Source organism: Psammomys obesus, unplaced genomic scaffold (assembly GCF_907164565.1).
Source record: "Psammomys obesus unplaced genomic scaffold, mPsaObe1.curated_primary_1811, whole genome shotgun sequence".
Classification (NCBI taxonomy): Eukaryota; Metazoa; Chordata; class Mammalia; order Rodentia; family Muridae; genus Psammomys; species Psammomys obesus.
The window spans coordinates 1,041,033-1,064,816 of NW_026590486.1; the positions used below are offsets into that span (position 1 = coordinate 1,041,033).

Sequence of the window (23,784 nt, forward strand, 5' to 3'; positions counted from 1 at the left end):
CCTTGTGTCCTTTACCATTAAAGACCCCATTATAATTCTGCTTCTGGTTGGATACAGCCCCATCTAACCAGGCTACAACTACCCACTGCCCCTCCAAATGGATGGAAACATACTCTAATGAAAAAAGCCACTGCTAGGGCTCCTGCTAGGGCCAAGCCTGGAATAGCTGAAAAAATTGTGACCACCTCCATTGATGGGAAGCCCCCACAATGGCTCCCAATAAAAATGTGAAATCTTGCCCCAAAGTGTCTTAACTACTAATGTTTATTTCATCTACTCTATCAGTACCATTAAAAAACAACAACAAAAACCGTTTTTTAAAGGTTTAAAAAAACCCCAAAGCTAGTCACATGATGGACTTAATTTTCTCTTACAGACTGGGCCTGTTTTGTCATTCTGACTGGTCTGGAACACCTAAGTTTAAAGGATCTTCCCAACTCAGCCTTTTTAGTAGCTGAGACTGTAGGTACATGCCACCATTGTACATGGCCACAAGATGGATTTTCTTACTTCCACATCAGTTTCAACAAATATTTATAGAATATCTACCACAGACAGATGATACTAAGGGCATAAGCAAAAGCAAGGATAATCTTAAATGTGGCAGTGTCTAGGACCAACACAACTTCTAGTTCAGTGGTTCTCAATCTAAGTCCTACGACCTAAGACCATCAGACAACATGGATGCTTACATTAAGATTTATAACAGTAACAGAATTACAGTAATCAAGTAGCAACAAAAATAACTTTATGCTTGGGATGACCACACTATGAGGAACTGTGTTAAAGGGTCGCAGCACTAGGAAGGTGAGAACCACTGCTTTAGGGGATCCATACAATGGGTATGGGTAGGAAACAAAGAGCACACGACCATAAATTATCTTATATTTTTCACAAGTTCTGAATGTCTCCGTGGACTTCTAGATGAAGAATCTGTTTATTAAATTATAAATTATCAGAGCTATAAATTATATAACAAAGAAGTCCTTGTGAATGTTTCATAAATTTTTTACAAATACAACTCCCATGTAGGCTGAAGGATGACTATTCTTTTTCTTACTGGGATGTCAAGAGTTATCCTCCATTTCAGAGGGTCATACCACTGATGGCAAGTGTGCATGCTGATGGCATATGCTCAGAGTAAGTCACAAACATGACATCATGTATCAGTTTGTATCTATGTCTACAACATCTTTTTTCAGCACTCACACACTTTGTGTGGTCTGCCAACTTCATCATGCCTTTTCATATAGTTGTATTTGAGCATATAAATAAGAAGGTAGAGCTCTGCTATGGCTTGTTTATACAGTGAGGCATTATATTGATTGCTCTGAAATTCCATGTGCAAGGTTGATTTCACAGATCTAGAAAGCAGCTAGATACGCAAATCAGTCAGCAACAAGAGTGGACATGCAAACAAGCAAGCAGGCAGTGGGAGCTCAGGCCATCAGGAGTGAGAAAGGAGAACTATTTTGCCCTGTACTGGAGGCAGCCTCAGGAAAAGAGTCAAAGGAAGAATAGTTAAAAGCTGTGTGAGAGCCTCATCTACAAACAGCAAAAGTGGAAATGGAGAACAGAGAGACTGGTACATGTAAGGTTTGGAAGTATTGGTATAAAATCAAAGGAAGACTGAGTCCAAGTAGGCAGAGGGTCAGCAGCAGAGTGCAAATGTGGATCTGTCTAGGCTTGCTCTTGTGGGAAAGGTGGATGCAAAGAGCCTTGACACTGGAAGAGACAAAATCAAATGACATTTCAGAAAGGTCTCTAGAATAAAAAAGGCTGAAAGTAAGGCTAGTGGAGGTTAGCAAAATCGGGTCTCATCAATGGCAGCAATGAGGAATGCAGAGGCAGCCAGCCTAGTTAGATAAAGAAGGGACAAGAACACCAGCCACACGGGGGACTTGGCCAGCAGCCTCAGTAGCTATGTATGAGAACGAAGAATTCACAACCAGAAAACCTCTTTATTTTCCTCTCCTCAGCCAGAGTTTCTCATTTCTCAGATGCCCTCAGATGTATGACTTTTCAATCTGTGTGTCAAGCATGTTTTTCAACACTGTCCACTTTAAAGGATCCAGTTTATACTTTTTCTCACAAGTAACTTAACCTCATGAAACTTATGCCATGGATATTCTGTCTATCCGTTCAGATTTTGTCTCTAAATCTGTCCTTCATACATTAAAAAAGATTTATGTTTTCTCCCCTGAGGATAAGCTCGTGCTTCCTGGAGTGATGCTGCCAGCACCGAGCATGTGCACGTCTGAGCACACTCTGAGCACCTCCTTTTCTTTCTGTGGTGCAGTGTATCTCATCCGGGGCCTTGCTATTTTAACACTGAGATACAAACCCCTGTCTCACTATTCTCTCTCTAAATACCCTCACAGAACATTTTCTTCGACTTTCCATCTTTGAATATTAGGGGGTTTGGAAATATATTTAAGTGCTGGTTTAAATGCCTTCTGGGGCAACAGGTAATTGTGGTGTTGTACCAAGAGAGAGACAGAGAGAGAGAGAGAGAGAGAGAGAGAGAGAGAGAGAGAGCTGTCCACACATATACTAGCAGCCCTGAGTGGATTCTGTGGGTTAAAAAATGAGTACACATAGTTGAGAGGCTAAAGTGGGGTTATGGGAGGAGCTGTAGGAAAAAGAATGAGGGCAGATTTTATCAAAATGCACTGCTTTCTTTTGGGTTTTATTTATTTATTTATTTATTTAGATTTTTTTTTTTTTATGTGTTTGAGTATTTTACCTGCATGTATGCTTTTGTATTATTTGCATGGCTGGTGCCTAAAGAGTTCAGAAGAGGGCATCAGATTCCGCAACTAGAGTTACAGATGATTGTAAACTACCATGTGGATTTTGGGAATTAAAACTCACTCTTCTGGTAAAGCAGCAAGTGCTCTTAACCTCTGAGCCATCTTTCCAGCCCATCGAATTACACTGTGTATAGATGTATGCAATTCTCAATAAATAAATATATTTAAAAACATCTTAAAATCAACAAAACAAAGCTGGACCTGGTGTCATACGCCTGTAATCTGATCAGTTAAGAGGCTGAGGGAGGAGGACTGCTACAAGTTTGGGCCTAACCTGGGATACATAGCAAGCAGCCAAGCTACATATTGTGACCCTGACTAAGAAAAAGAAGTCTCAGTACTCAAACAGAGCAGCTCATAACTGAAGGTAGCGGCAAGTCAAGGCAGGTGTGACACCTCTGGGCTCCAAGGGTACCAGTACTCATGTGTACGTAGGCATGTACAAAGCAAAAATAAAAGTATAATTATATATACATAAATTACAAATGTATAAATAAGTTAAGATATGAACATATCAGAATCATTCACACTAATCAAAATTAGGGGGACTGAAAATATGGCTCAGAGGTACAATGTTTATTTAGCCTGCATAGGCCAAATGTAACCTATAGATATGTTCCTCTGGAAATCATGTGAACCCTTCAGGGCATTCTTCCTACTTCATAGAGTTGTCTAGTTTTTAATACCTTTGTCTTTATCCTCATACTCAGAAAATACTTTGGATTTGTTAAGAATAAGTAAATATTAAAATGTGAAATGTTTACAGATGTGGTAGTTTTAATGAGAATGACCCCTACAGGTTTGTATGTTTCAATACCTGATCATCAGTAGGTAGAACTGTTTGGGAAGGATTAAGACGTGTGGCCTTGTTGGAGGAGATGTATCACTGGGGAAAGCTTTGAGGTTTCAAAAGACTCATGCCATTCCCAGTGCTGTTTCTCCGCCTCCTACAAGTGGATCGAGATGTGAGCTCTCTGCTGTCCCAGCCAACATTCCTTTGCTCTACCATCAAGGACTCTTAACCCTCTGAAACCATAAGCCTAAGTAAATGCTTTATTTTATAAGTTGCCTTGGTCATGGTGTTTAGTTGCAGCAACAGAAAAGTAACTAAGACAATAGGCCTAAGTTACCAAAGGGAAATAAAGTCTTACCTAACTTCATTATGAATTCTCTAGGTAATCAAGCCAAACATAAAGTACCTCTGAAAACTGGGTTAGGTTTTTACTCACAGCCAGCTGATGTACACACATAAAATGGACAGCTAATCAAGACCTGTGATGAAAATCAGAGTAGACACTGTACATCTGTCCTGACAGAAAGTGCCAGGATGGAGTGGTACTGTTGAGATGTCTGGCTTCCTTGGGAAACACATTTGGCAATCCTGCTAAAAAGGAGTTACCTGGATTGGTCAGCTTCTCCTCCAACTCAGCCTGAGTTGTCACACTCTCAGACTTTGGGGAATGGATAATCAGCACGACAGAACCTGCACAGCTTAGCAGACACCCCAACTTGCCCAAGATGTTGAGTTTTTCCTTCAGAAGATAAGAAGCTAAAATGGACCTTCAATTAAATAAAAGAAATCATGACAGTTTAAATCAAAACTGATTTTACCAGTTAAAGATACTTTATCTACAAGACCCATACTTTCTTTATAGGTGTATTTTATTTTCATTGAGGTTTTTAAAAATGTTTTTGTTTGTATTTTGGCACCGGGAATAAAATCCAGGGCCCTGCACATACTTTAACACTGAGCAACATGTACAACCAGCATCATTTAGTTTTTGCAAATAGAAAAATTAGCTTTCCCAATAGAAATTTATTAAAGTTTTATTTCAATACAATTGGGTTTTTGTATCATTTTCATGCATAGCTAATATGTAGTTTATAACATCTTATCTCAGTTATCTTAAATGTATAAAATATGAATAAAAGAGACAGTTTTATGATTGACCAAAATATAAAAATATCCCTTCCTTATTTATAAAAGCAAACAACATATGTACACACAAACCAGAACAAAATAATGCTAATGGCAACTAAAGTATGGAAGAAGGAATAACGGTGGTTATTTTTCGCTAATATTAAAAACTTCAAAAATTATGGTATTAGTTTTTTCATATAAAAACAATGTATGAGTTCATAAAATATCAATGTGTTCATGTCTTATTTCCCATTATAACATCAGCATACAACCTGAAGTGGAAAAACTGGGCTTCTATTAGGTCATTCCTATTTTGTTATCTATGCTGAAGATATTCAGAGGACATGAATATCTGGGAACAGGATGCAACAGGTTCATGGATATATTGGATTGTTTTCTTTGACAAACAGGCCCTAGACAGGCTGAGCACTGAAGCTAAGGCTACAAGGCTAATGAAGAGGCAGGAGAAATGAAGTGACAATAAACAGTTAACATGAAAAAAGTACCCCCCCCCCCAGTATCATGTGTATTTTCTAGAGAAAAGGAGACTATGAGACAGAATCTCACTGTGCAACCCAGGTTGGCCTGGAACTCACGGCAGTGCTCTGCCTTAGTCTCCCATGAAGCACTGCACTCAGGTGGTTCACATCATAAATATCTGCCAATGGCCTGTTAAAGCAGGTTCCAGCCTGTGGTATTACTGGGAAATTAAGTTATTGGAAAGGGAAGGGAGAGGTGTAAAGCAAGTGAAGAGGGAGACAAGGGAAAGTAATGGAATAAATATTACAAAAGGGCAGAAGGAAAGGCTGTCTTGGGGGAAGGAGAGGGCAAGAGCAGGGTGGCCTGGAAAGGGCAGTAGGGGCTAGAAAAGAACAAAGTCAGGTATGTATGAAAAGGCCATAATGAAACCCATTATTCTGGGTCCAACTAAAAATTTAATTAAAAATACTTAAGAACAAAACCCGGAAAAAAGTGGAAGAAAAATTAAGGCCAAATGGTTAGACTTAAATATTGCTTTCCCAAGGGAATGAGAAGAGGAGCATGTGGCTGCAGGTGAATAAGAGCATAAGAGGCTGGACAGGGCTCCTCTCGGCTCTGAGAGGAGAGAGCCTGGGGTCACAGGAAGTGAGGGACAAAGAAAAACAAAATAAAACAAAACAAAAACAAACAGAGAATCAGTTCATCTTCTCAGCTGCCCTTGGAAAAGCAGATGAACAGGGTATCTGGGCTAGGTAATGAGCTTAAACTCTTTAAACTATGGTTCAGTGGCTATCCTTTCCTAGTTATTCAAATACTTGGGTGGAGCAGTTAAGACTATATTTATGTTGGAAGAAATGTCTCCGTGAACTGAGAAATCATTAACTTGTAGTTCAGCAAATGAGAAGGAAAGATGACTATACAGACCAGGGGCTGGAAGGCATGGGTAAGAGACCTGAGTCTGAGGCTCACCATATCAATGTACCACTATCATTTTCTGAATGCACGAACATAAACATTCGTAAAGCGGAAGTCCCCACCTCCTACCTTATGCTACTTTGTGTATAGTATACACAATATACTATACTGTATCCACAGTTTTGTCATGAAGGTCTAACAGTCAAGTTTGAAAAATCAACTGTATTGCTAAATAACATAATATGGAAAACACGGTAAAATATGCCTAGAGCTTAAATCAGGGCCAGGGTGGCTTATATTTTTGACTAGTTGGTCCCTAGTTGGTAGAACTGGTTGGAAAGGGATTAGGTGGTGTGACCTTGTTGGAGGAACTGTGACACTGTGGAGGATTTGGGGGTTCAAAGGGTTTGAGCCATTTCCAGTGCGTTTCTCTGCCTCCTGCTTATGGATCAATATAAGAGCTGTCCCTTTGTCCTGCAATTGTGGACTTTAACCTTCTGAAACCTTAAGCCACATTAAACACTTCGTTTTGTAAGTGGCCTTAATGAAGGTGTTTTGTCACAGCAATAGAAAAGTAAGTCAATGTTGCTGACAAAGAATCAGAAACAAAAGTGGAGAGTGTCACAAAACAGAACTAGGTTCACCTGGGACAGCTGTCAGACTGGGCCATGGTTGAATGGGACTGCCATGAATAAAAGCAGGACAATGAACCTGGACCACAAGGCCAGATCACCTCCCATCCCAGAATGCAACAGCCACTTGTAAAAGTTGGTTATTATAAGAGTTTCATATGCTGAAGTACACATTTCTTTATATATATTAATTTATTTTTTATTTATTACAATTTATTCACTTTTTATCCCAGCTATAGCCTCCTCTTTTGCCCCCTCCTACTCCCACCCTTCCCTCTTCTCCTCCTATGCCCCTACCCTAGGTCACTGATAGAGGAATTCCTCTCCTCTTCCATCTGACCCTAGCCTATCAGGTCTCATCAGGACTGGCTGCACTGTCTTCCTCTGTGGCCTGGTAAGGCTTTTCACTCCTCAGGGGGAGGTGGTCAAGGAGCCAGCCACTAAGTTCATGTCAGAGACAGTCCCTGTTCCCATTACTAGGGAACCCACTTGGACACTGAGCTGCCACGGCCTACATCTGTGCAGGGGATCTAGGTTATTTCCATGCATGGTCCTTGGTTGCATTATGGGTCTCAGAAAAGACCCCTGTGCCCAGATTTTTTTTAGAGCTCCTGTCCTGTCCAGGTCTTTTATCTCTCCCTTCTTTCATAAGATTCCCTGCACTCTGCCTAAAGTTTGGCTATGTCTCAACATCTGCTTTGATACCTTGCTGGGTATAGTCTTTCAGAGGCCCTCTGTGGTAGACTCCTGTCCTGTTCCTGTTTTCTCCCTCTTCCAGTCTGATGTCTGTCCCATTTGCTTTTCTGAGTGATGATTGATCATCTTACCCAGGGTCCTCCTTCTTGCTTAGCTTCTTTAGGTGTACAGATTTTAGTATGTTTGAAAGACTTTTCTCCTAATCTGAATTTTCCCCTTCCTTCCTTCCTTCCTTCCTTCCTTCCTTCCTTCCTTCCTTCCTTCCCTTCCTTCCTTCCTTCTTTCCTTCCTTACAGCATTCTCCTTGTATGTGTACCTATGCACCAGAAGAGGGCACCAGATCTTACTATAGATGGTTAAGAGCCACCATGTGGTTACTGAGAATTAAACTCAGGACCTTTGGAAGAACAGCCAGTGCTCTTAACCACTGAGCCATTTTTCCAGTCCTTAAATTTCCTTTCTTGATAACAACCTCTGGAACATGGTTTTAAAACGTGTGTGTATGTGCACATATGTGTGTTTGTGTGCATTCTATAGCATGCATCTGGAAGTCACAGGACAAATTATAGGAGTCTGTTTTCTTCCTTTAACATGTAGACCACAGGACTGCAGCCACCAGGTTTGACAGCAAACCTGAAGGCAATAAAGATTAAGTTTGTCTTTACCTGTTAAGCCATCTCGCTGGATCACTGCTTGTTTTAAATGTATTCTTTACTGAGAGGTGAGCTGTGAGTTGTTTCCTGAGCTCCACCATGCATCCCTCAGCTATTCCTGAGGTCTGCTGTGCCCCAGAAACATACAGGTTAGACCCCTCCATGCCAATCTCCTGCCTGCCTGGTCCCCCTGGGACATATCCAGCAACAGTGAGCTGCACTTTGTCCCCTGAGCTCCATCATCAGGCCCATGACTCTGCCTGCCTTCCCAAAGATGCCTGCAAAGGTGTGGGGGGGGGGGGGGGCAGGAACATTCAGGTCCACCTGGAGAACAGCGAGCAAAGGTGAGCAGCATGCTATTCCCTGAGCTTCATTGTCAGGCCCACAGCTCTGACTGCCTCCCGAAGAGTCCTGGCAGCACCAGGAACATCCAGTCAACACCAGAAACAACCAGATGGCTAAAGACCAGTGGAAGAACACAATCAACAAGATCTAGGGCAATATGATACCACCAGAGCCCAGTTATCCTACTACAGCAAGCCCTGGATACTAACACAGCCAATGCACAAGAAGATACAGTGCTATAAGAATGATAGAGGAAATGAATAAATCCCTTAAACAAATACAGAAAAACACAATCAAACAGGTAAAGGAAATGATAAAACTGCTTAAGACCTGAAAATGGAAATAGAAGCAACAAATAAAACACAAACTGAGGGAATCCTAAAGATGGAAAACCTAGGGAACTACAAACACAAGCATCACCAACAGAATTCAAGAAATAAAAGAAAGAATCTCAGGCATAGAAGATATGATTGAAGAAATTGATATACTGGTAAAAGAAAACATTAAATATAAGTTCCTGATACAAAACACCCAAGGAATCTGGGACACTATGAAAAGGCCAAAAGTAAGATAATAAATATAAGAATAGAAGGAGATTCCCAGCTCAAAGGACCAGAAAATATTTTCAACAAAATCATAGAAGAAAATTTCCCCAACCTAAAGAGATCCTTATAAACACACAAAAAGCTTACAGAACATCAAATAGATTGGACTAGAAAAGAAAATCCACCCACCACATAATAATCAAAACACTAAATATACAGAACAAAGAAAGAATATTAAAAGCTTCAAGGGGGAAGTGCTAAGTTATATATAAAAACAGACCTATCAGAATTATACCTGACTTCTCAACAGAGACTCTAAAAGCCAAAAGGGCCTGGATGGATATCTGTTTTATTAATAATAATTATTTATTACAATTTATTCACTTTGTATCTTGGCTGTGGCCCCCCTCCCTCATCTCCTCCCAATTCTGCCCTCCCCCCCTCTTCCCCTATGCCCCTCCCCTAGTCCACTGATATGGGAGGTCCTCCTCCCCTTCTATCTGACCCTGGCCTATCAGGTCTCATCAGGGCTGGCTACATTGTCTTCCTCTGTGCCTTGCTAAGGCTGCACCCCCAGGGGGAAGATGATCAAAGAACAGGCCACTGAGTTCATGTCAGAGACAGTCCCTGTTCTCCTTACTAGGACACCCACGTGGAGACTGAGTCTATGGGTTATATCTGTGCAGGGGTTTTAGGTCCTTTCCATGCATGGTCCTTGGTTGGGCTATCAGTCTCTGCAGGGACCCCAGGACCCAGTTTTGTTTTGTTTTGTTTTGTTTTGTTTTGTTTTGTTTTGGCTCTGTTGGTCTCCTTTTGACGCTCCTCTGGACAGATATCTTGAAGACTCTAAGAGACCACAGATGTCATCCCAGACTACTATACCCAACAAAACTCTGAATCACCACAGATGGAGAAAACAAGATATTCCATGACAAAAAGAAATTTAAACAATATCTAGCCACAAATCCAGCCCTACAGAAGATACTAGGAGAAAAACTCTAACCCAAGGAGGCTAACTACACCCAGGAAAACATAGGATATAACCCCACACCAGCAAAATCAAAAGAAGGGAATCACGAGGTCATGTGCACACACACAAATGCATGAGTGCACACACTCTACCACCACCAACACTAAAAATAACAGGAATAAGCAATACTTGGCCATTAATATCTCTCAAAATCAATGGACTTAATTCCTTGATAAAAGGAAATAGGCTAACAGAAAGGATCCATTCTTGTACTGCATACAAGAAACATACCTCAGCAATAACAAGAGACATTACTTCAGAGTTAAGGGCTAAAAAAATATTTTCTAAACAAATTAACCCAAAAAGCAAGCTGAGGTAGCCATCCTAATATCTAATAAAATAGACTTTCAATCAAAGTAAATCAAAAGAGATGAAGAAGGACACTTCATATTCATCACAGGAAAAACTCACCAAGATGACATCTCAGTTCTGAACATCTAAGCCGCAAATGCAAGAGAACCTACATTTGTAAAAGACACATTACTAGAACTGAAATCACACATCGAACCCCATACATTAATTAGTGGGAAACTTCAACACCTCCTCTCACCAATGGACAGGCCATCAATACAGAAACTATAGAGAAATAATGAGACAAACTGATGTTACGCATCAACTGGACCTAACGATATCGACAGAACATTTTACCCAAACACAAAAGAATATACCATCTTTTCAGCACCTCATGGAACCTTCTCCAAAATTGGCCATGTAGTCAGTCACAAAACAAGCCTCAACAGATACAAGAAAATTGAAATAATCCCATTTATTTTATCAGATTACCATGGATTAAAGTTGGACTTCAAGAACAAAGAATCAAACTCATGGAAACTGAACAATTCTCTACTTAATGACCACTGGGTCAGGGAGTAAATAAAGAAAGAAATTACAAAATTTCTAGAAGTCAATGAAAATGAAGGCATAATATATCCAAACTTAAGAGACACAATGAAAGCAGTGCTAAGAAAAAAGTTCATAGCACTAGGTACCTTTTAAAGAAACTGAAGAGATCTCATACTAGCAAATTAACAGCACACCTGAAAGCTCTAGAACAAAAAAGAAGCAAACACACCCAAGAGGAGTAAAGGTAGGAAATAATCAAACTCAGGGCTGAAATCAGTGAATTTGAAACAAAGAGAACTATACAAAGAATCAATGAAATCAAGAGCTGGGTCTTTGAGAAAAGCAACAAGATAGACAAAGCCTTAGCCAAACTAACTGAAAGGCAGAGAAACAATATCCAAATAAACAAAATCAGAAATGAAAAGGGGAACATAACAACAGACACTGAGGAAATTCAAAGAACCATTAGGTCATACTACAAAAGCCTATACTCCACAAAATTGGAAAATCCAAATGAAATGGACTATTTTCTTGACAAATTCCACTTACCAAAGTTGAATCAAGATCAGGTAAACATTTTAAATAGTCCCTTAACCCTTAAGAAAATAAAAGCAGTCATTAAAAGTCTGGCAATCAAAAAAAGCTGAAACCAGATGATCAAGCAGGCTTTATTCCAGGGATACAGGAGTGGTTCAATATACGAATATCTAGCAGTGTAATCCATGATATAAGCAAATTAAAAGAAACACACACAGACACAATCATCTTATTAGATGCTAAAAAAGTCTTTGACAAAATCCAACATGTTAAAAGTCTTGGAGAGATGAGGGATACAGGCACATACATAAACACAATAAAGGCAATATACAGTGGCCTAAAGCCAACTCCAAAATAAATTGAGAGAAACTTAAATCAATCCCACTGAAATCAGGGCAAGAAAAGGCTACTCACTATTTCCCTATCTATTCAATATAGTACTTGAAGTTTTAGCTACAGTAACAAGACAACTAAAAGAAAGCAGAAACAAATTGAAAAGGAAGAAGTTAAAGTATCACTATTCACAGATGATTTGATAGTATACATAAGTGACCCCAAAACTTCTACCAGACAACTCATATAACTGAGAAACACCTTCAGCAAAGTAGCTAGATACAAAATTACCTAAAAACAAAACAAAAACAAAAAAGAACCCCCCTAAAAAAACCCACAAAAAACAGTAGCCCTACTTTATGCAAATGATAAATGGGCCAAGAAAGAAATTAGGGAAATAACACCCCTCATAATAGCCAAAAATAATATAAAATATCTTTGTGTAACTCTAGCCAAACAAGTGAAACACTTTTATGACAAGAGCTTCAAGTCTCTTAAAAAAGAAATTGAAGAAGATATCAGAAGATGGAAAGATCTCACAGACAGGAGGCTAGCATAACTGTCCTCTGAGAGGCTTCACACAGCAGCTAATGGAAACAGATACAGAGACCCACAGCCAAACATTAGATGGAGATTGGAGGATCCTGTCGAAGAGGGCAAAGAAGGATTGAAGGAGCCAGAGAGGTCAAGGACACTACAAGAAAACCTACAGAGTCAAATAACCTGGGCCCATAGGGGCTCTCAGAGACCGAACCACCAACCAAAACATGCATACCTGTCCTTAATCCAGTATCAAGTTTTGATTACTATGGTGTTTATTTTATTTTACTTGAGACGAAGGCTCACTGTGAAGTCAAGTCTCATCTCAATCTTGATGTCTCCTATTGTCAGCCTTCTATGTGCTAGGCTTATAGGCCAGACCACAGGGCTCAGCTTCAGCTTTCCACATGCTGGGCTTACAGGCATACACCACAACACCCAGTTTAGCCTTCTAGGTGCTGGGTTTACTGGTATTTACCACAATACCCAGCTTGATTACTGGTTTTGAAAGAAGCTTTGAAGTCAGAAAGTGTAATTCCTCTACCTTTCTTTATATTTCAAGACTGTCCATCTACTTAAATTTTCCCCATCTGCACATAAATTTTAGGGACAGCATACCAATTTCTATGAAGAATTAAGATAGAATTTTGAGAGAATTGTACTGAGCCTACAGATTAATCTGAGAATACTATCATAGTAATAATATTATCTTTTCCTGGCCTGTAAATATGGGCCATTTACTACGTCTCCTTTAAATGCACTCAGAAATATGTGTTGGCACTAGCACCTGCTTGAAGTTGAGAAATACTTCCATAGTTTTCAGAGTGTGACTGCCCCCCCCCCCTTTTTTTTTTTGTAAAATTTATTCCTATTTCATTTACTTTGGTGCTATTGGATATGAAACTTTTATTTTTATTAAACATTTTGTTTACTAGCCATACATGCATATAATGTATTTGGATCCACTTTACTCCCTGTTCACTCCTCTTTAATTCCTTCCCATGCCCCCAACTTTTCTCTCCCAACGTCATATTATCATTCTCCCACCTACACACTCCCTTTCTTGCTCCCCTCCCTTTAACTTAATACCAATTGAGTACATTTAACCTTGTATGAGCATAGGGATGAGCTCTTCTACATGGATATTCTCTCAGGGCTATTCTCTCTGAAGAAAGGTGGTTCTACCTCTCCCAGTAGCCATCAATACTGGAAAAAGCTATGTGTCCTACAGGGAAAGAAAAATAATAAATAGTCTTACTCAGAACTGAACCCTTGAGCTACAATAATGACTGATCTGGCAGGATATGTTCACTGGTATAATAGTGGCAAAGATGGTAATTAACCACTTTCTATACCACAAGATGAAACTCAAGCCTGGAAGAGTTAACTGAGAAAAACAGAACAAAACAAAACAAACAAACCATCAAACAGGAACAACAAAACCCTGTGTGTGGCTAAAACATAGTACTATCATTCTACTAAATGAACATAGTAAATAAACTACCTCCTAAATTCTCGGCTTCATAACCATAAATGAGTGCATCTCCCAATTCTTGGAGGAGAAGTTACTTTTTACAGTAGATGGGGATTACAATAGAGACCCATAACTGATCAATGTGCAGAGAGGAAGAGACTGTGGAGTACTCAGATCTAAATGGGACGTATATCATATCCCTTCCTTCAGAGATCAATGCAAAAGGGAGCGTGGGCAGAAAGATATGAAGAGCCAGAGGGGTTGGATGTCTGTTTATTACCTGATATAATAGTATAGTTAACAGCATGTGTGAACTCCAGTGGTGTGACTGCTCGCACAAGACTTGCACAAAATCAAGCCAGCTAAAATCCCAACATTAAGTCTAATCCAGAAAGTTTTCTTCAGGGATGCCATTCCTGGGAGGCTACTCATGCTCCAAGTTGGTCCTACATCTGAACATATACAGAAGCAGTAAGTGGACTTCGTGGGTGTTTTAAATTTTTTTTCTAAAGAGTATATATGTAGGATGGAAAAAATCATTGGAGAGTATAAGAGAGGAACTACAGGGGAAGGGAAGGGAGTAGATTTAATAAAAATGAATTATATGCACATATAAATTTCCCAAATAATAGAATCATCATATTTGTTCCTTGCCTTTTCTTTTTTTTTTGAAGCTTTTAATTTTTTTTTAATTAAGAATTAGAAACTTGTATACTCTTCTTAAAACAGTTTCAGTAAGCTCTCTAGGATTGTGTTGTTTCTCCTAAATTACCTAACCTGGTGCCATATAATTATTTTCATTTCTGCATAGCTGTAGAAATGTTCTAACTTTTTTTCTAGTTTTAGTAAGTATAGTCTTGTCTTAGTCCATTTTCTCTATAAGCAAGTTGCTGTAAGTATCCCAAACTAGGTAATTCACAGAGAACAGAGGTTTATTCATATCAGTTCTGTAGGTTGAGGGTACAAGGGAATAGCACTTGAATCTGTGTAGCACCTTACATAGCACAGTGGAAGAAATCACAAGGCAGGATGAAGCAAGTGCATGAGCTCACGTCTTTCCTTCTTAAAAAGTCACTGATGTAGTCATGAGAACTGTCCTCCAGACACCATCTATGTAACATGCTTTTATCTAATATTGTCGTGGACTTAAGGAATGTTTTACCTATTTGTTTTTCTGTAAGTGGTTTTATGCCTGCATGTGAATCTGTGCATCACACACATCCCTAGTGGCTGTGGAGGCCAAACAAGGGAGTCAGATCCCCTGGGACTAGAGTTATGGACAACTGTGAGTCATCATGTGGGTGCTGGGAACCAAGCTGAGTCCTCTGGAAGAGCAGCCAGTGCTCTCAACCATAGAACCATCTCTATTATCTCTCACTTTTTTTTCCTGTTAAAATTGGCTACATAGATTCTGGAAGCTGTTTTCTGTACATTGAACTGTTTATATTTTCCAGATGGGCTAACCATTTTATCATAAAATATCCTTCAGTAGCATTTTTTTTTGTTTTTGTTGTACAGTTTGTTTTGTCTGGTAGGTAGCTTTTCTAACATCTTTACAGTTACTATTTAGATAATATACTTTGTTCTCCTTTTTAAGTTTTTAAAAACATTTGGTGCAGGGGCCATACATGTGAAATATGGGTGCCAGGGGTTGAAACTGGGTCATTTGGCTTTGTGACAAATGCCTTCACCAGCCCCCCGTGTCTTCCAATATCAACCTGTTTGTATTGCTGAACATATCACTTGTTTATGTCTAAAGATACTTTAAGGAGGGGAATCAATGCTAATGGCCTGAGGTAGAGAGGCCAAGGAGGCTGCCAAACAAGCTATGGTATACAAAACTCTGCTCAACATGTTCAACAAAGAAATATCTGACCTCAAATGGCAATAGTGTCAAGGTTAAGAAGCCCTGTTTAAAGAATGCCAAGGACAGAGAAAAGAATCTAAAACATCCACAAAAGTTATGTCTAAGTGAGGTCCTTTGGCATCAATTAAGATTATTCTTAACCCTATACCCCTTTCTGTAATTTGGAAATTATTTCCGAATAAGTTTTTTTAACCCATGTTAAAGTATATTGTGATGATTACTTTTATCATATATTAAACTGTTGTGTATTATAGTGGACCTATTTGAGGGGGGCTCTCTGTTCTATTTAAAAATATAAACTGATTTTCTGTCCAGTGCCATGTTCTTTTATCATACACATATATACTTTGCCATCTTTGCTTTTTTTTCCAATTTAATTTGATTTGCTTATTATTATTTTATTTTATTTTTCAGAATGTTCCATTGCTTAAAGCATACACATAGTTCTGTGTTTGAAGCCTAAGACCACAGCAGGGACAAGTCCTATACTTCACTGGGTGAATAACACTTCTTGTGAGTAGTGGGTCACTTAAATTATAAAATGGCATGAGAGTTGACATACATGTCAAATGTGCCATGTTCAAAGACCATGGAAACAAATGGGGAAAGCAGAGGAGTGATTCCAAGCATAAGCACCATTCCTGCCTTCCCAGACTTTCTGGGGCACCCAAAACACAAAGTGACATTAATATCCAGCATATGTTTCTAGGGAAAAAGGGAGAGGGGAAGAGAAAAGAAGGGAAAGTGGGGGGACTGGGAGAGGAGAGGGAAGGGGCACCCTCGGGATGTAAAGTAAATGGACTAATATAAAGTTTAAAATAAAGTTATCACATTGGTCTCTACAAGGATTGGGGTCTGTCTGGAATAAAACTGCAGCCAATATACTCATGAAATAAAACAGCTTATTCCTCTTCTCTCCTAGACTATTTATTAATATTGTCTTCAAAGGTAAACAGAACCTCAATATCTTTGTAGTCATAAAGATCTCATAAAAACAAAACAAAACAAAACATTTTTCTCCTCAAGATCCAGCCACACCACTCCTAGGCATATATCCAAAAGAGGCTCAAGTACACAATAAGGACATTTGCTCAACCATGTTTGTAGCAGCTTTATTTGTAAAAGCCAGAAGCTGGAAACAACCCAGATGCCCCTCAACTGAAGAATGGATACAGAAATTGTGGTACATCTACACAATGGAATACTACTCAGCAATTAAAAACAAGGAAATAATGAAATTTGCAGGTAAATGGTGGGATCTGGAAAGGATCATCCTGAGTGAGCTATCCCAGAAGCAGAAAGACACACACGGTATATACTCACTCATATAGACATATAATATAGTATAAACCTACTAAAATCTGTACACCTAAAGAAACTAATCAAGAGGGAGGACTCTGGCTAAAATGCTCAATCCCCACTCCAAAAGGCAAAGAGGATGGACACCAGAAGAAGAAGAAAACAGGAAACAAGTTAAGAGCCTCCCACAGAGGGCCTCTGAAAGGCTCTGCCCTGCAGACTATCAAGCAGATGTTGAGACTTATGGCCAAACTTTGGGCAGAATGCAGGGAATCTTATGAAAGAAGTGGGAAATAATAGTATGAGCTGGAGAGGACAGGAGGTCCACAAGGAGAGCAACAGAACCAAAAAATTTGAGCACAGGGGTCTTTCCAGAGACTCATACTCCAAACAAGTACCATGCATGGTGATAACCTAGAACCCCTGCACAGATGTAGCCCATGGCAGTTCAGTGTCCAAGTGGGTTCCATAGTAATGGAACAGGGACTGCTTCTCACATGAACTGATTGGCCTGTTCTTTGATCACCTCCCCCTGAGGGGGGAGCAGCCTTACCAGGCCACAGAGGAAGACAATGCAGCCACTTCTGATGAGACCTAACAGACTAGGATAAGAAGGAAGAAAAAGAAACCCTCCCCTACCAGTGGACTTGGGGAGGGGAGTGTGTGGAGAAGGGGAGGAACGGAGGGATTGGGAGGGGAGGAGGGAGGGAACTAGAGGGGGGATACAAAGTAACTAAAGTATAATTAAAAATAAAAAATAAATAAAAAAAAAACATTTTTTTAGCAAGCCACATGTTTGGATGGGGTTTGTTCCTACAGATACTAATGTTGAAATTTGGCTTGCAATTTTAAAAGGTGATCACATTCTAAAGAGATTACTGCACTGGGCAGGGGTGGTGAACATCTTTAATTGTGGCACTTGGGAAGCAGAGGCAGGCAGATATCTAAGTTAGAGGCCAGCCTGGTCTACAGGGCTACACAGAGAAACGAAGAAAAAGAAAAAGAAGAACAGGAGGAGGAGAGAGAAAAAGAGAGAGAACAAGAGAGCAAGAGAGAGAGAACGAGAGAGAGAGAGAGAGAGAGAATATGTAGCTCTCACAGGACTAAATTTGTTGCCACCAAATCAACTGTTGTAACGTGGGAGTTCCCTCTGGGTTGCCCACTTCGCTTTTTGCCAAGGAATGAAGTAGTCTGCAAGCCTCACAAATGGGGTTGCCTGGGTCTGGAGAGACAGAGCTCAGTAGGTAAGAGCATATGTGGTTTGCCTAGAGACCACAAGTTCAGTTCCCAGCCCTGACTTAGTCTAGCTCCAGGGGATTCAACATCCTCTTCTGAACTTCCAGAGCACCTGTACATACATGTACACATAGCCACATACAGACCACACATATACACATAACTAAAAATAAAAATAATTGTTTCAAAAATATAAGTAAAATAAAAACAAACAAATCTTTATCCAGATGTGGTGCTATACAACTTTAATCTTAGCAGTTGAGAGACAGAAACAGGTAGACCTGTAAATTCAAGAACAGCCTGGTCTACAAAACGAGTTTCAGGACAGCCAGGGCTACATACTCAAAAGATTAAAAAGAAAGAAAGAAAAATGGGCTGTCCAAATTGTACTTTGTAGCTTCTGGAACTACAAACCAAAATTAAAACCTTGTTTATTTAAAAAAAAAAATGAGCCATTCCCATCACTTTGTTACAGCAAGAGACAATGATCTAGTCATCAACTTAATAGAAAGGGTGATCTTTGACAGCTGTCACTCTTTAAATCTTTATTTATGTGCACATCTGGGTAATTGGAGAATAAGCCTGGTCATATTCCTAGTCCAGGAGACCTGGTTCCTTATCACAGGCAGGTATTTCAAACCATGAAACTCCAACTTGAGAGTGTGTAAGATCCCAGTTGGATCATCCCTAACACAGTCAAACGAAAAGCTCACCCAGAGTATCTATATGCTGGACTGTATGATAACAAACCCTCTTCAACATGCATTGATGCCCAAATGTCATATACCCTGCTTCAGTAGCTTGCTGGAATAAGGTGGGAGAATGCCTGTCTAGCACAGGATGCTAAGCACCCACATAAAATACAAACTGACATTACACACCAAGGTCTCTAAGAATAACATGCCATGATATTAGGAAGACTCTAGGTTCTAAGAAGTTTCCCAGAGCAAAGCCCTGGGGAGTAAACAGTGGCAGACTCAATAAGTATGAATAAACTAGGATACAAAATATAATGAAGTGAGTCCTAAGAGAAGTATTAGTAATGGAAATATGAACTCTAAGTACAAAAGACCTATCTTCATCAACAATTTTATTTTTAAAACAGAAACATTTATAATGGAAGGGTTTTTTTCCTATGTAAATTGAATATTAAATATCAAAACAGAATGTCAGTTCTCACCCAAATGGTACTCCAAGGGCACCCAAAGGAGTCACCAGGACTGTAGGGACCGCAGTGTAAGCTAGGAAGTTTCCAATCTGGCCAACAGCCACTGTCAAAGAGAATCACAAGGATAGCAACTTGCCATTACCAGCCACCCTTTTTATCACCAATCAACATTTTACAAGACTGTTCTGAAAAGGCTTCTTTTACACCATTTCTGAGGAAGCAAATCTACACGTTCACAGATCCCAGTGGCTGAAGTTCACTGGTCTGGGGAGTAGTCTCAACTCTCATATTGTGATGTGACCAGCATTATCACAATAAGAAGTGCAACACTGAATATATTTTTTATTGTTTTATAGTGCCAACACTCAAAGTAGTTTATTCTACTTTGAGTTTCAGTATTTGTACACACTACAGTAGTGCACCAAGGCTCCCTACTGCTTTTGACTACAACTTCATATCCAGTGACCAATCTTGCCTCAACAAGTCGGGCAGAGCTTCCCAACTGCCTTCACGTGACCTCAGACCCGCTCTAGTGGAGAAGCTGGCCAGAGCTGGGTTGCACAGGACTCCTGGGTGCACCACTCAAACACAGCTTAAAAGGGAGTTCCCAATGAGCACAATTAGCCTCAGCTAGGTAGCATTTTGTTTAAAAGGCAATATATGACAAACCATGTAACTTAAAAAAAAAAGGTTGATTTTTTTTTTAAGTTATAGCATGTGATCTTTGATCTGTTCTTTGAGTCAAGAATCTTCTTTGTTACATCAAGTGTGCTCAGAAAACAAGTCAGCCTGAACAACCGAAAGCGACAGCGCTGTGACAAAAGAATTTGAAACTGCTTGACTTCTCCACACCCAGTGTGACACCCAGCAAGGAGCCTATGCCTCCTTCTCCCAGGTCATCATTCCATATTTTCTCATCTACTTTCTTCCAACAAAGGGGAGGACAACAGGAAGAGAGAGTGAATGTGGAGTGCAGAGAGTGGGATGTATGGGAGACCTTCAAAGCCCTCTCCACCCCTGCCCAGGTGAATAGCTTTACAAAGAAATAAAAAGACCAGAATCTTGACTCTAGAGGCTACTTACTTGCAATTGTGCCAGCCCACCATACAATGTCTGTTAAGTAGGAAGTACCTATAAAAAAGAAATGAGAGGAATATCAGGAAAGCAGGTTTATTTAGTGGTGTGTGTGTGTGTGTGTGTGTGTGTGTGTGTGTGTGTGTGTATGTGTGTGTGTGTTATACGTACATGTCTGTAGGGGTATGCAGTATGCACAGCTGTGCACACACGTGTGCAGAAGCCAGAAAGGGAATCAAGTATCCACTTCTATTGTTCTCTTATTTGCCTTATTTCTTTGAAAGGGGGTCTCTCCCCAAACCTGGAATTCAAGTTTTGGTTTTTTTGTCCTGCTCTGGAGTTATAGATACTCATGAAGCCATTTCCAGATTTCTGCATGGATGCTAGGATATGAACTCAGAGCCTCAATAATTATACAACAAATATTCTTACCAACTGAGCATCTTCCCAGCCTTATGTAGTAGATTTATTTACCATATATGGGTGCTGGAGAGATGGCTCAGAAATTAAGAGCACTTACTACTCCTGCAGAAGACACAAATTCAATTCCTAGCATCCATATCAGGCAGCTGACAACTGTCTGTAACTCAAGCTCCACCCTCCGAAGACATGTGTACAAGCTATATTATTCCCCCTACATGTATAATTTAAAATTTTTTAATATTTTTAAAAGCTCTACATGTCAACAAGTAAGAGATTTACAATGACACTTAAGAGAAACCTTCACATAAAAACTAAATTAAAGAAAAGTGTGTTATCTTGCTTATCCAGATCATAAGTTATCTTTAGTCTAGCAATGAGAAGTCACTAAAAATAGTAAAGTTGGGTTTGGGCAGGTTATTTGTTTTTTTTGGTTTTTTTTTCTCAACTGACACAGGCTGACCCAAAAGACAAATAACTTGCTCATAGATTTGTTTTCTTTGGCTAAATGAGCCACTATCTAAAACATAAATATTCTTGGGAGTCCCTACTATTCTCCTGCCTCACAGGGTTTTTTAATTTTTAATTGTATTTATTATTGCTATGTATATGTAGGGTTATTTTTACCTTACACCCAATCTTAAGGTGATTGTAAGGTCCAGAGGAAACACCATTTCCCCAAATTCTGGCAATTAGACAAAAGCCAGCATTCCTCAGGAACTCTGAAGCCAGTTCCCCTCTACCAAAATGGACCATTTCCCTTATGACTGGCAGAAGGGCAAATGGCTGTCTGTGGTGTTTATAACAAAGTACATGCTGGCCTCCAGGCTCCCTCAGTATCATGAGTACCTGTTACACATTTCAGGGTCCATGAGCATATTCTCTTCTCCTCCCCTGCCCTAAACTCCCCCAGCTCCTGCCCCTCCCCCACTATTCATTCTCCTTATAACCCTGCTCTTTTGGCTATGTTCCCTTTTTGGCCTGTGCTGTCTTCCTCTCTCAGTCTCCCTCACTCCCACTCTCCCTCTCTGCTCTTCTTCTACCTCTCTTCTGACCAGTCTTCTGGCCATATTAAGTCTACTTCTCTCTTTCTCTGCTCTGGGCTCTTCCACATGCCTCTGGCTATTCTCCCCCTCATATCTACAATAAAAGCTTTACCCCAAACCACACCATTGAGTGGTCATGTTGTCAGTTTATACAGTGATGTCTGGGGAATTATCTCCGTAACTTTAGGTTCATGTGTTGCCTACAGTAAATGGTCTGGTATATTTCAGAAAGGTAGCCTACAACACAGCAAAAATAAATAAGGTCTAATGGTAGGGAAGTAGCGAGTAAGGTTAGTTAGGCGTCACTACACGGTGTCAGCAAGAGCAAGCAGGTGTTGGGAACCTGCAGGGCCCTGAGCAAGGAGAAAATGCATGCGTGTGTGTGTGTGTGTGTGTGTGTGTGTGTGTGTATTTAGAGGTGAGTAGATAACTTCTGGAAGACAGTGTCTTCTCCAACCGTAAGTTCCACTGATTAAACTCAGGTCGTTAGGCTTGCACTCAGTGTGCAACAATGATTGAATGACTCAGCATGAGCACTCCATGAGGACTGCTCAAGTTGGAGCAAATGCATCTTGCATGACGAAATGGCCAAGGATGGAATGCTCTGGTTTGAATATGAAATGTCCCCCAAAAGATCACGTGTTTGGACATATGGTCCAAGCTTTTAGTGCTGTTGGGAAGGTTATGAAACTTGAAGTAGATGCCTGCTGGAGGAAGTGTGTCACCAGCTGTGTCTTGATGTGAGATAGCCTGGCTCTCTGCTTCCTGGCTGCAGACACAAAGTGACCAGCTACCTCATGCACCTGCAGCCATGTCTTTTGTTACATAAAGGATGGATTCCTTCTTAACCTGTAGGGCTTATGAAATAATCTTTCCATTGAGTTGTTTCTTGAGAGGAATTTGGTGACATCAAGTAGCAAAGCAGCTAACAGCAAGGATCACTCACAGTACAACTGTTGCCCACAGCAAGAATCCTGTGAATTAACAAGAAGCATGACTGAGGTTAGAGAAACAGATCCCAGAGGCACCAGGACAAACACGTGAAAGCAGCCAAGATTAAGGAAAAACTGGAAATGTTCTCAAACACTGGGTACATACGTGATAAAACCACATTGTCAGAAAGAATGCACAATATGTAAGTGGCCCATAATGGTAACAGGGGCCCAACCTTATCTCTTCTGGAACCTGGACCTCATCCAGCTGTGTCTCATTTTTAAAGTTCATTTGTTTCTCTCATCTAATTAACCATCACTTTTCCCATTCCATGTGTCTTTGTCCAAATCACTGTTTGCAGACACAGAACCTGGCAATTTCAGCAGGTGTGCTCTAAACTCAGATGTGCACCTGTAACTGCTGTCAATTAGCCAGCCAATAGGGAAGCAGGAAAGGCTTTTGAATGCTCTCATCCCTAACCACAACACTATTCTCTTCTTCCTCAAATACTTGGAGACGATGGGAAAGTTCCCGTGGAATGCCTGATCAAAGCCTAGGGAATCCAGATTCAAACTCTCTTTTCTCATCTTTCCTTTTACTGGTGCCCAAGTTTGACTCCTATTGCAAAGAAAACCAACATGCAAAAAAAAAAAAAAAGCTTATTTGGCTTACATTTTCCAATCACACACAGTTCATCTTTGAGAAAAGTCAAAGCAGAAACTCAGACAGGAGCCATGGAGTAACAGTGCGTACTGGCTTAGTCTTTATGGCTTACTCACCCTGCTCTTATACAACTCAGGACCATTTGTCCAGGGATGGTCCCCCACCCCCACGATGGACCGGGACATCCCACATTAATCATTAATCGAGAAAATGTTCCACAGATTTCCTTACAGGCCAATCTGATGGAAGCATTTTCTAAAATTAAACTGATAAATGGTTATCTGGGAGAGTCCACCTTTAAAGCAGAAGTTCACAGGAACC

At 40.1% G+C, this 23,784-nt stretch overlaps 1 protein-coding gene across 1 annotated transcript in view; it reads right to left on the bottom strand.

The window, feature by feature from the left end:
* Nipa1 (NIPA magnesium transporter 1) overlaps positions 1-23,784 on the bottom strand; it is a 49,671-nt gene that overhangs the window by 6,468 nt on the left and 19,419 nt on the right. Inside the window, exons 2-4 of the mRNA XM_055607497.1 lie at positions 20,411-20,458; positions 19,340-19,430; positions 4,213-4,373 (exon numbers count right to left, since the gene is read on the bottom strand). Coding sequence (XP_055463472.1) covers positions 4,213-4,373; positions 19,340-19,430; positions 20,411-20,458 — 300 coding nt within the window. The remainder of the gene's footprint in view (positions 1-4,212; positions 4,374-19,339; positions 19,431-20,410; positions 20,459-23,784) is intronic.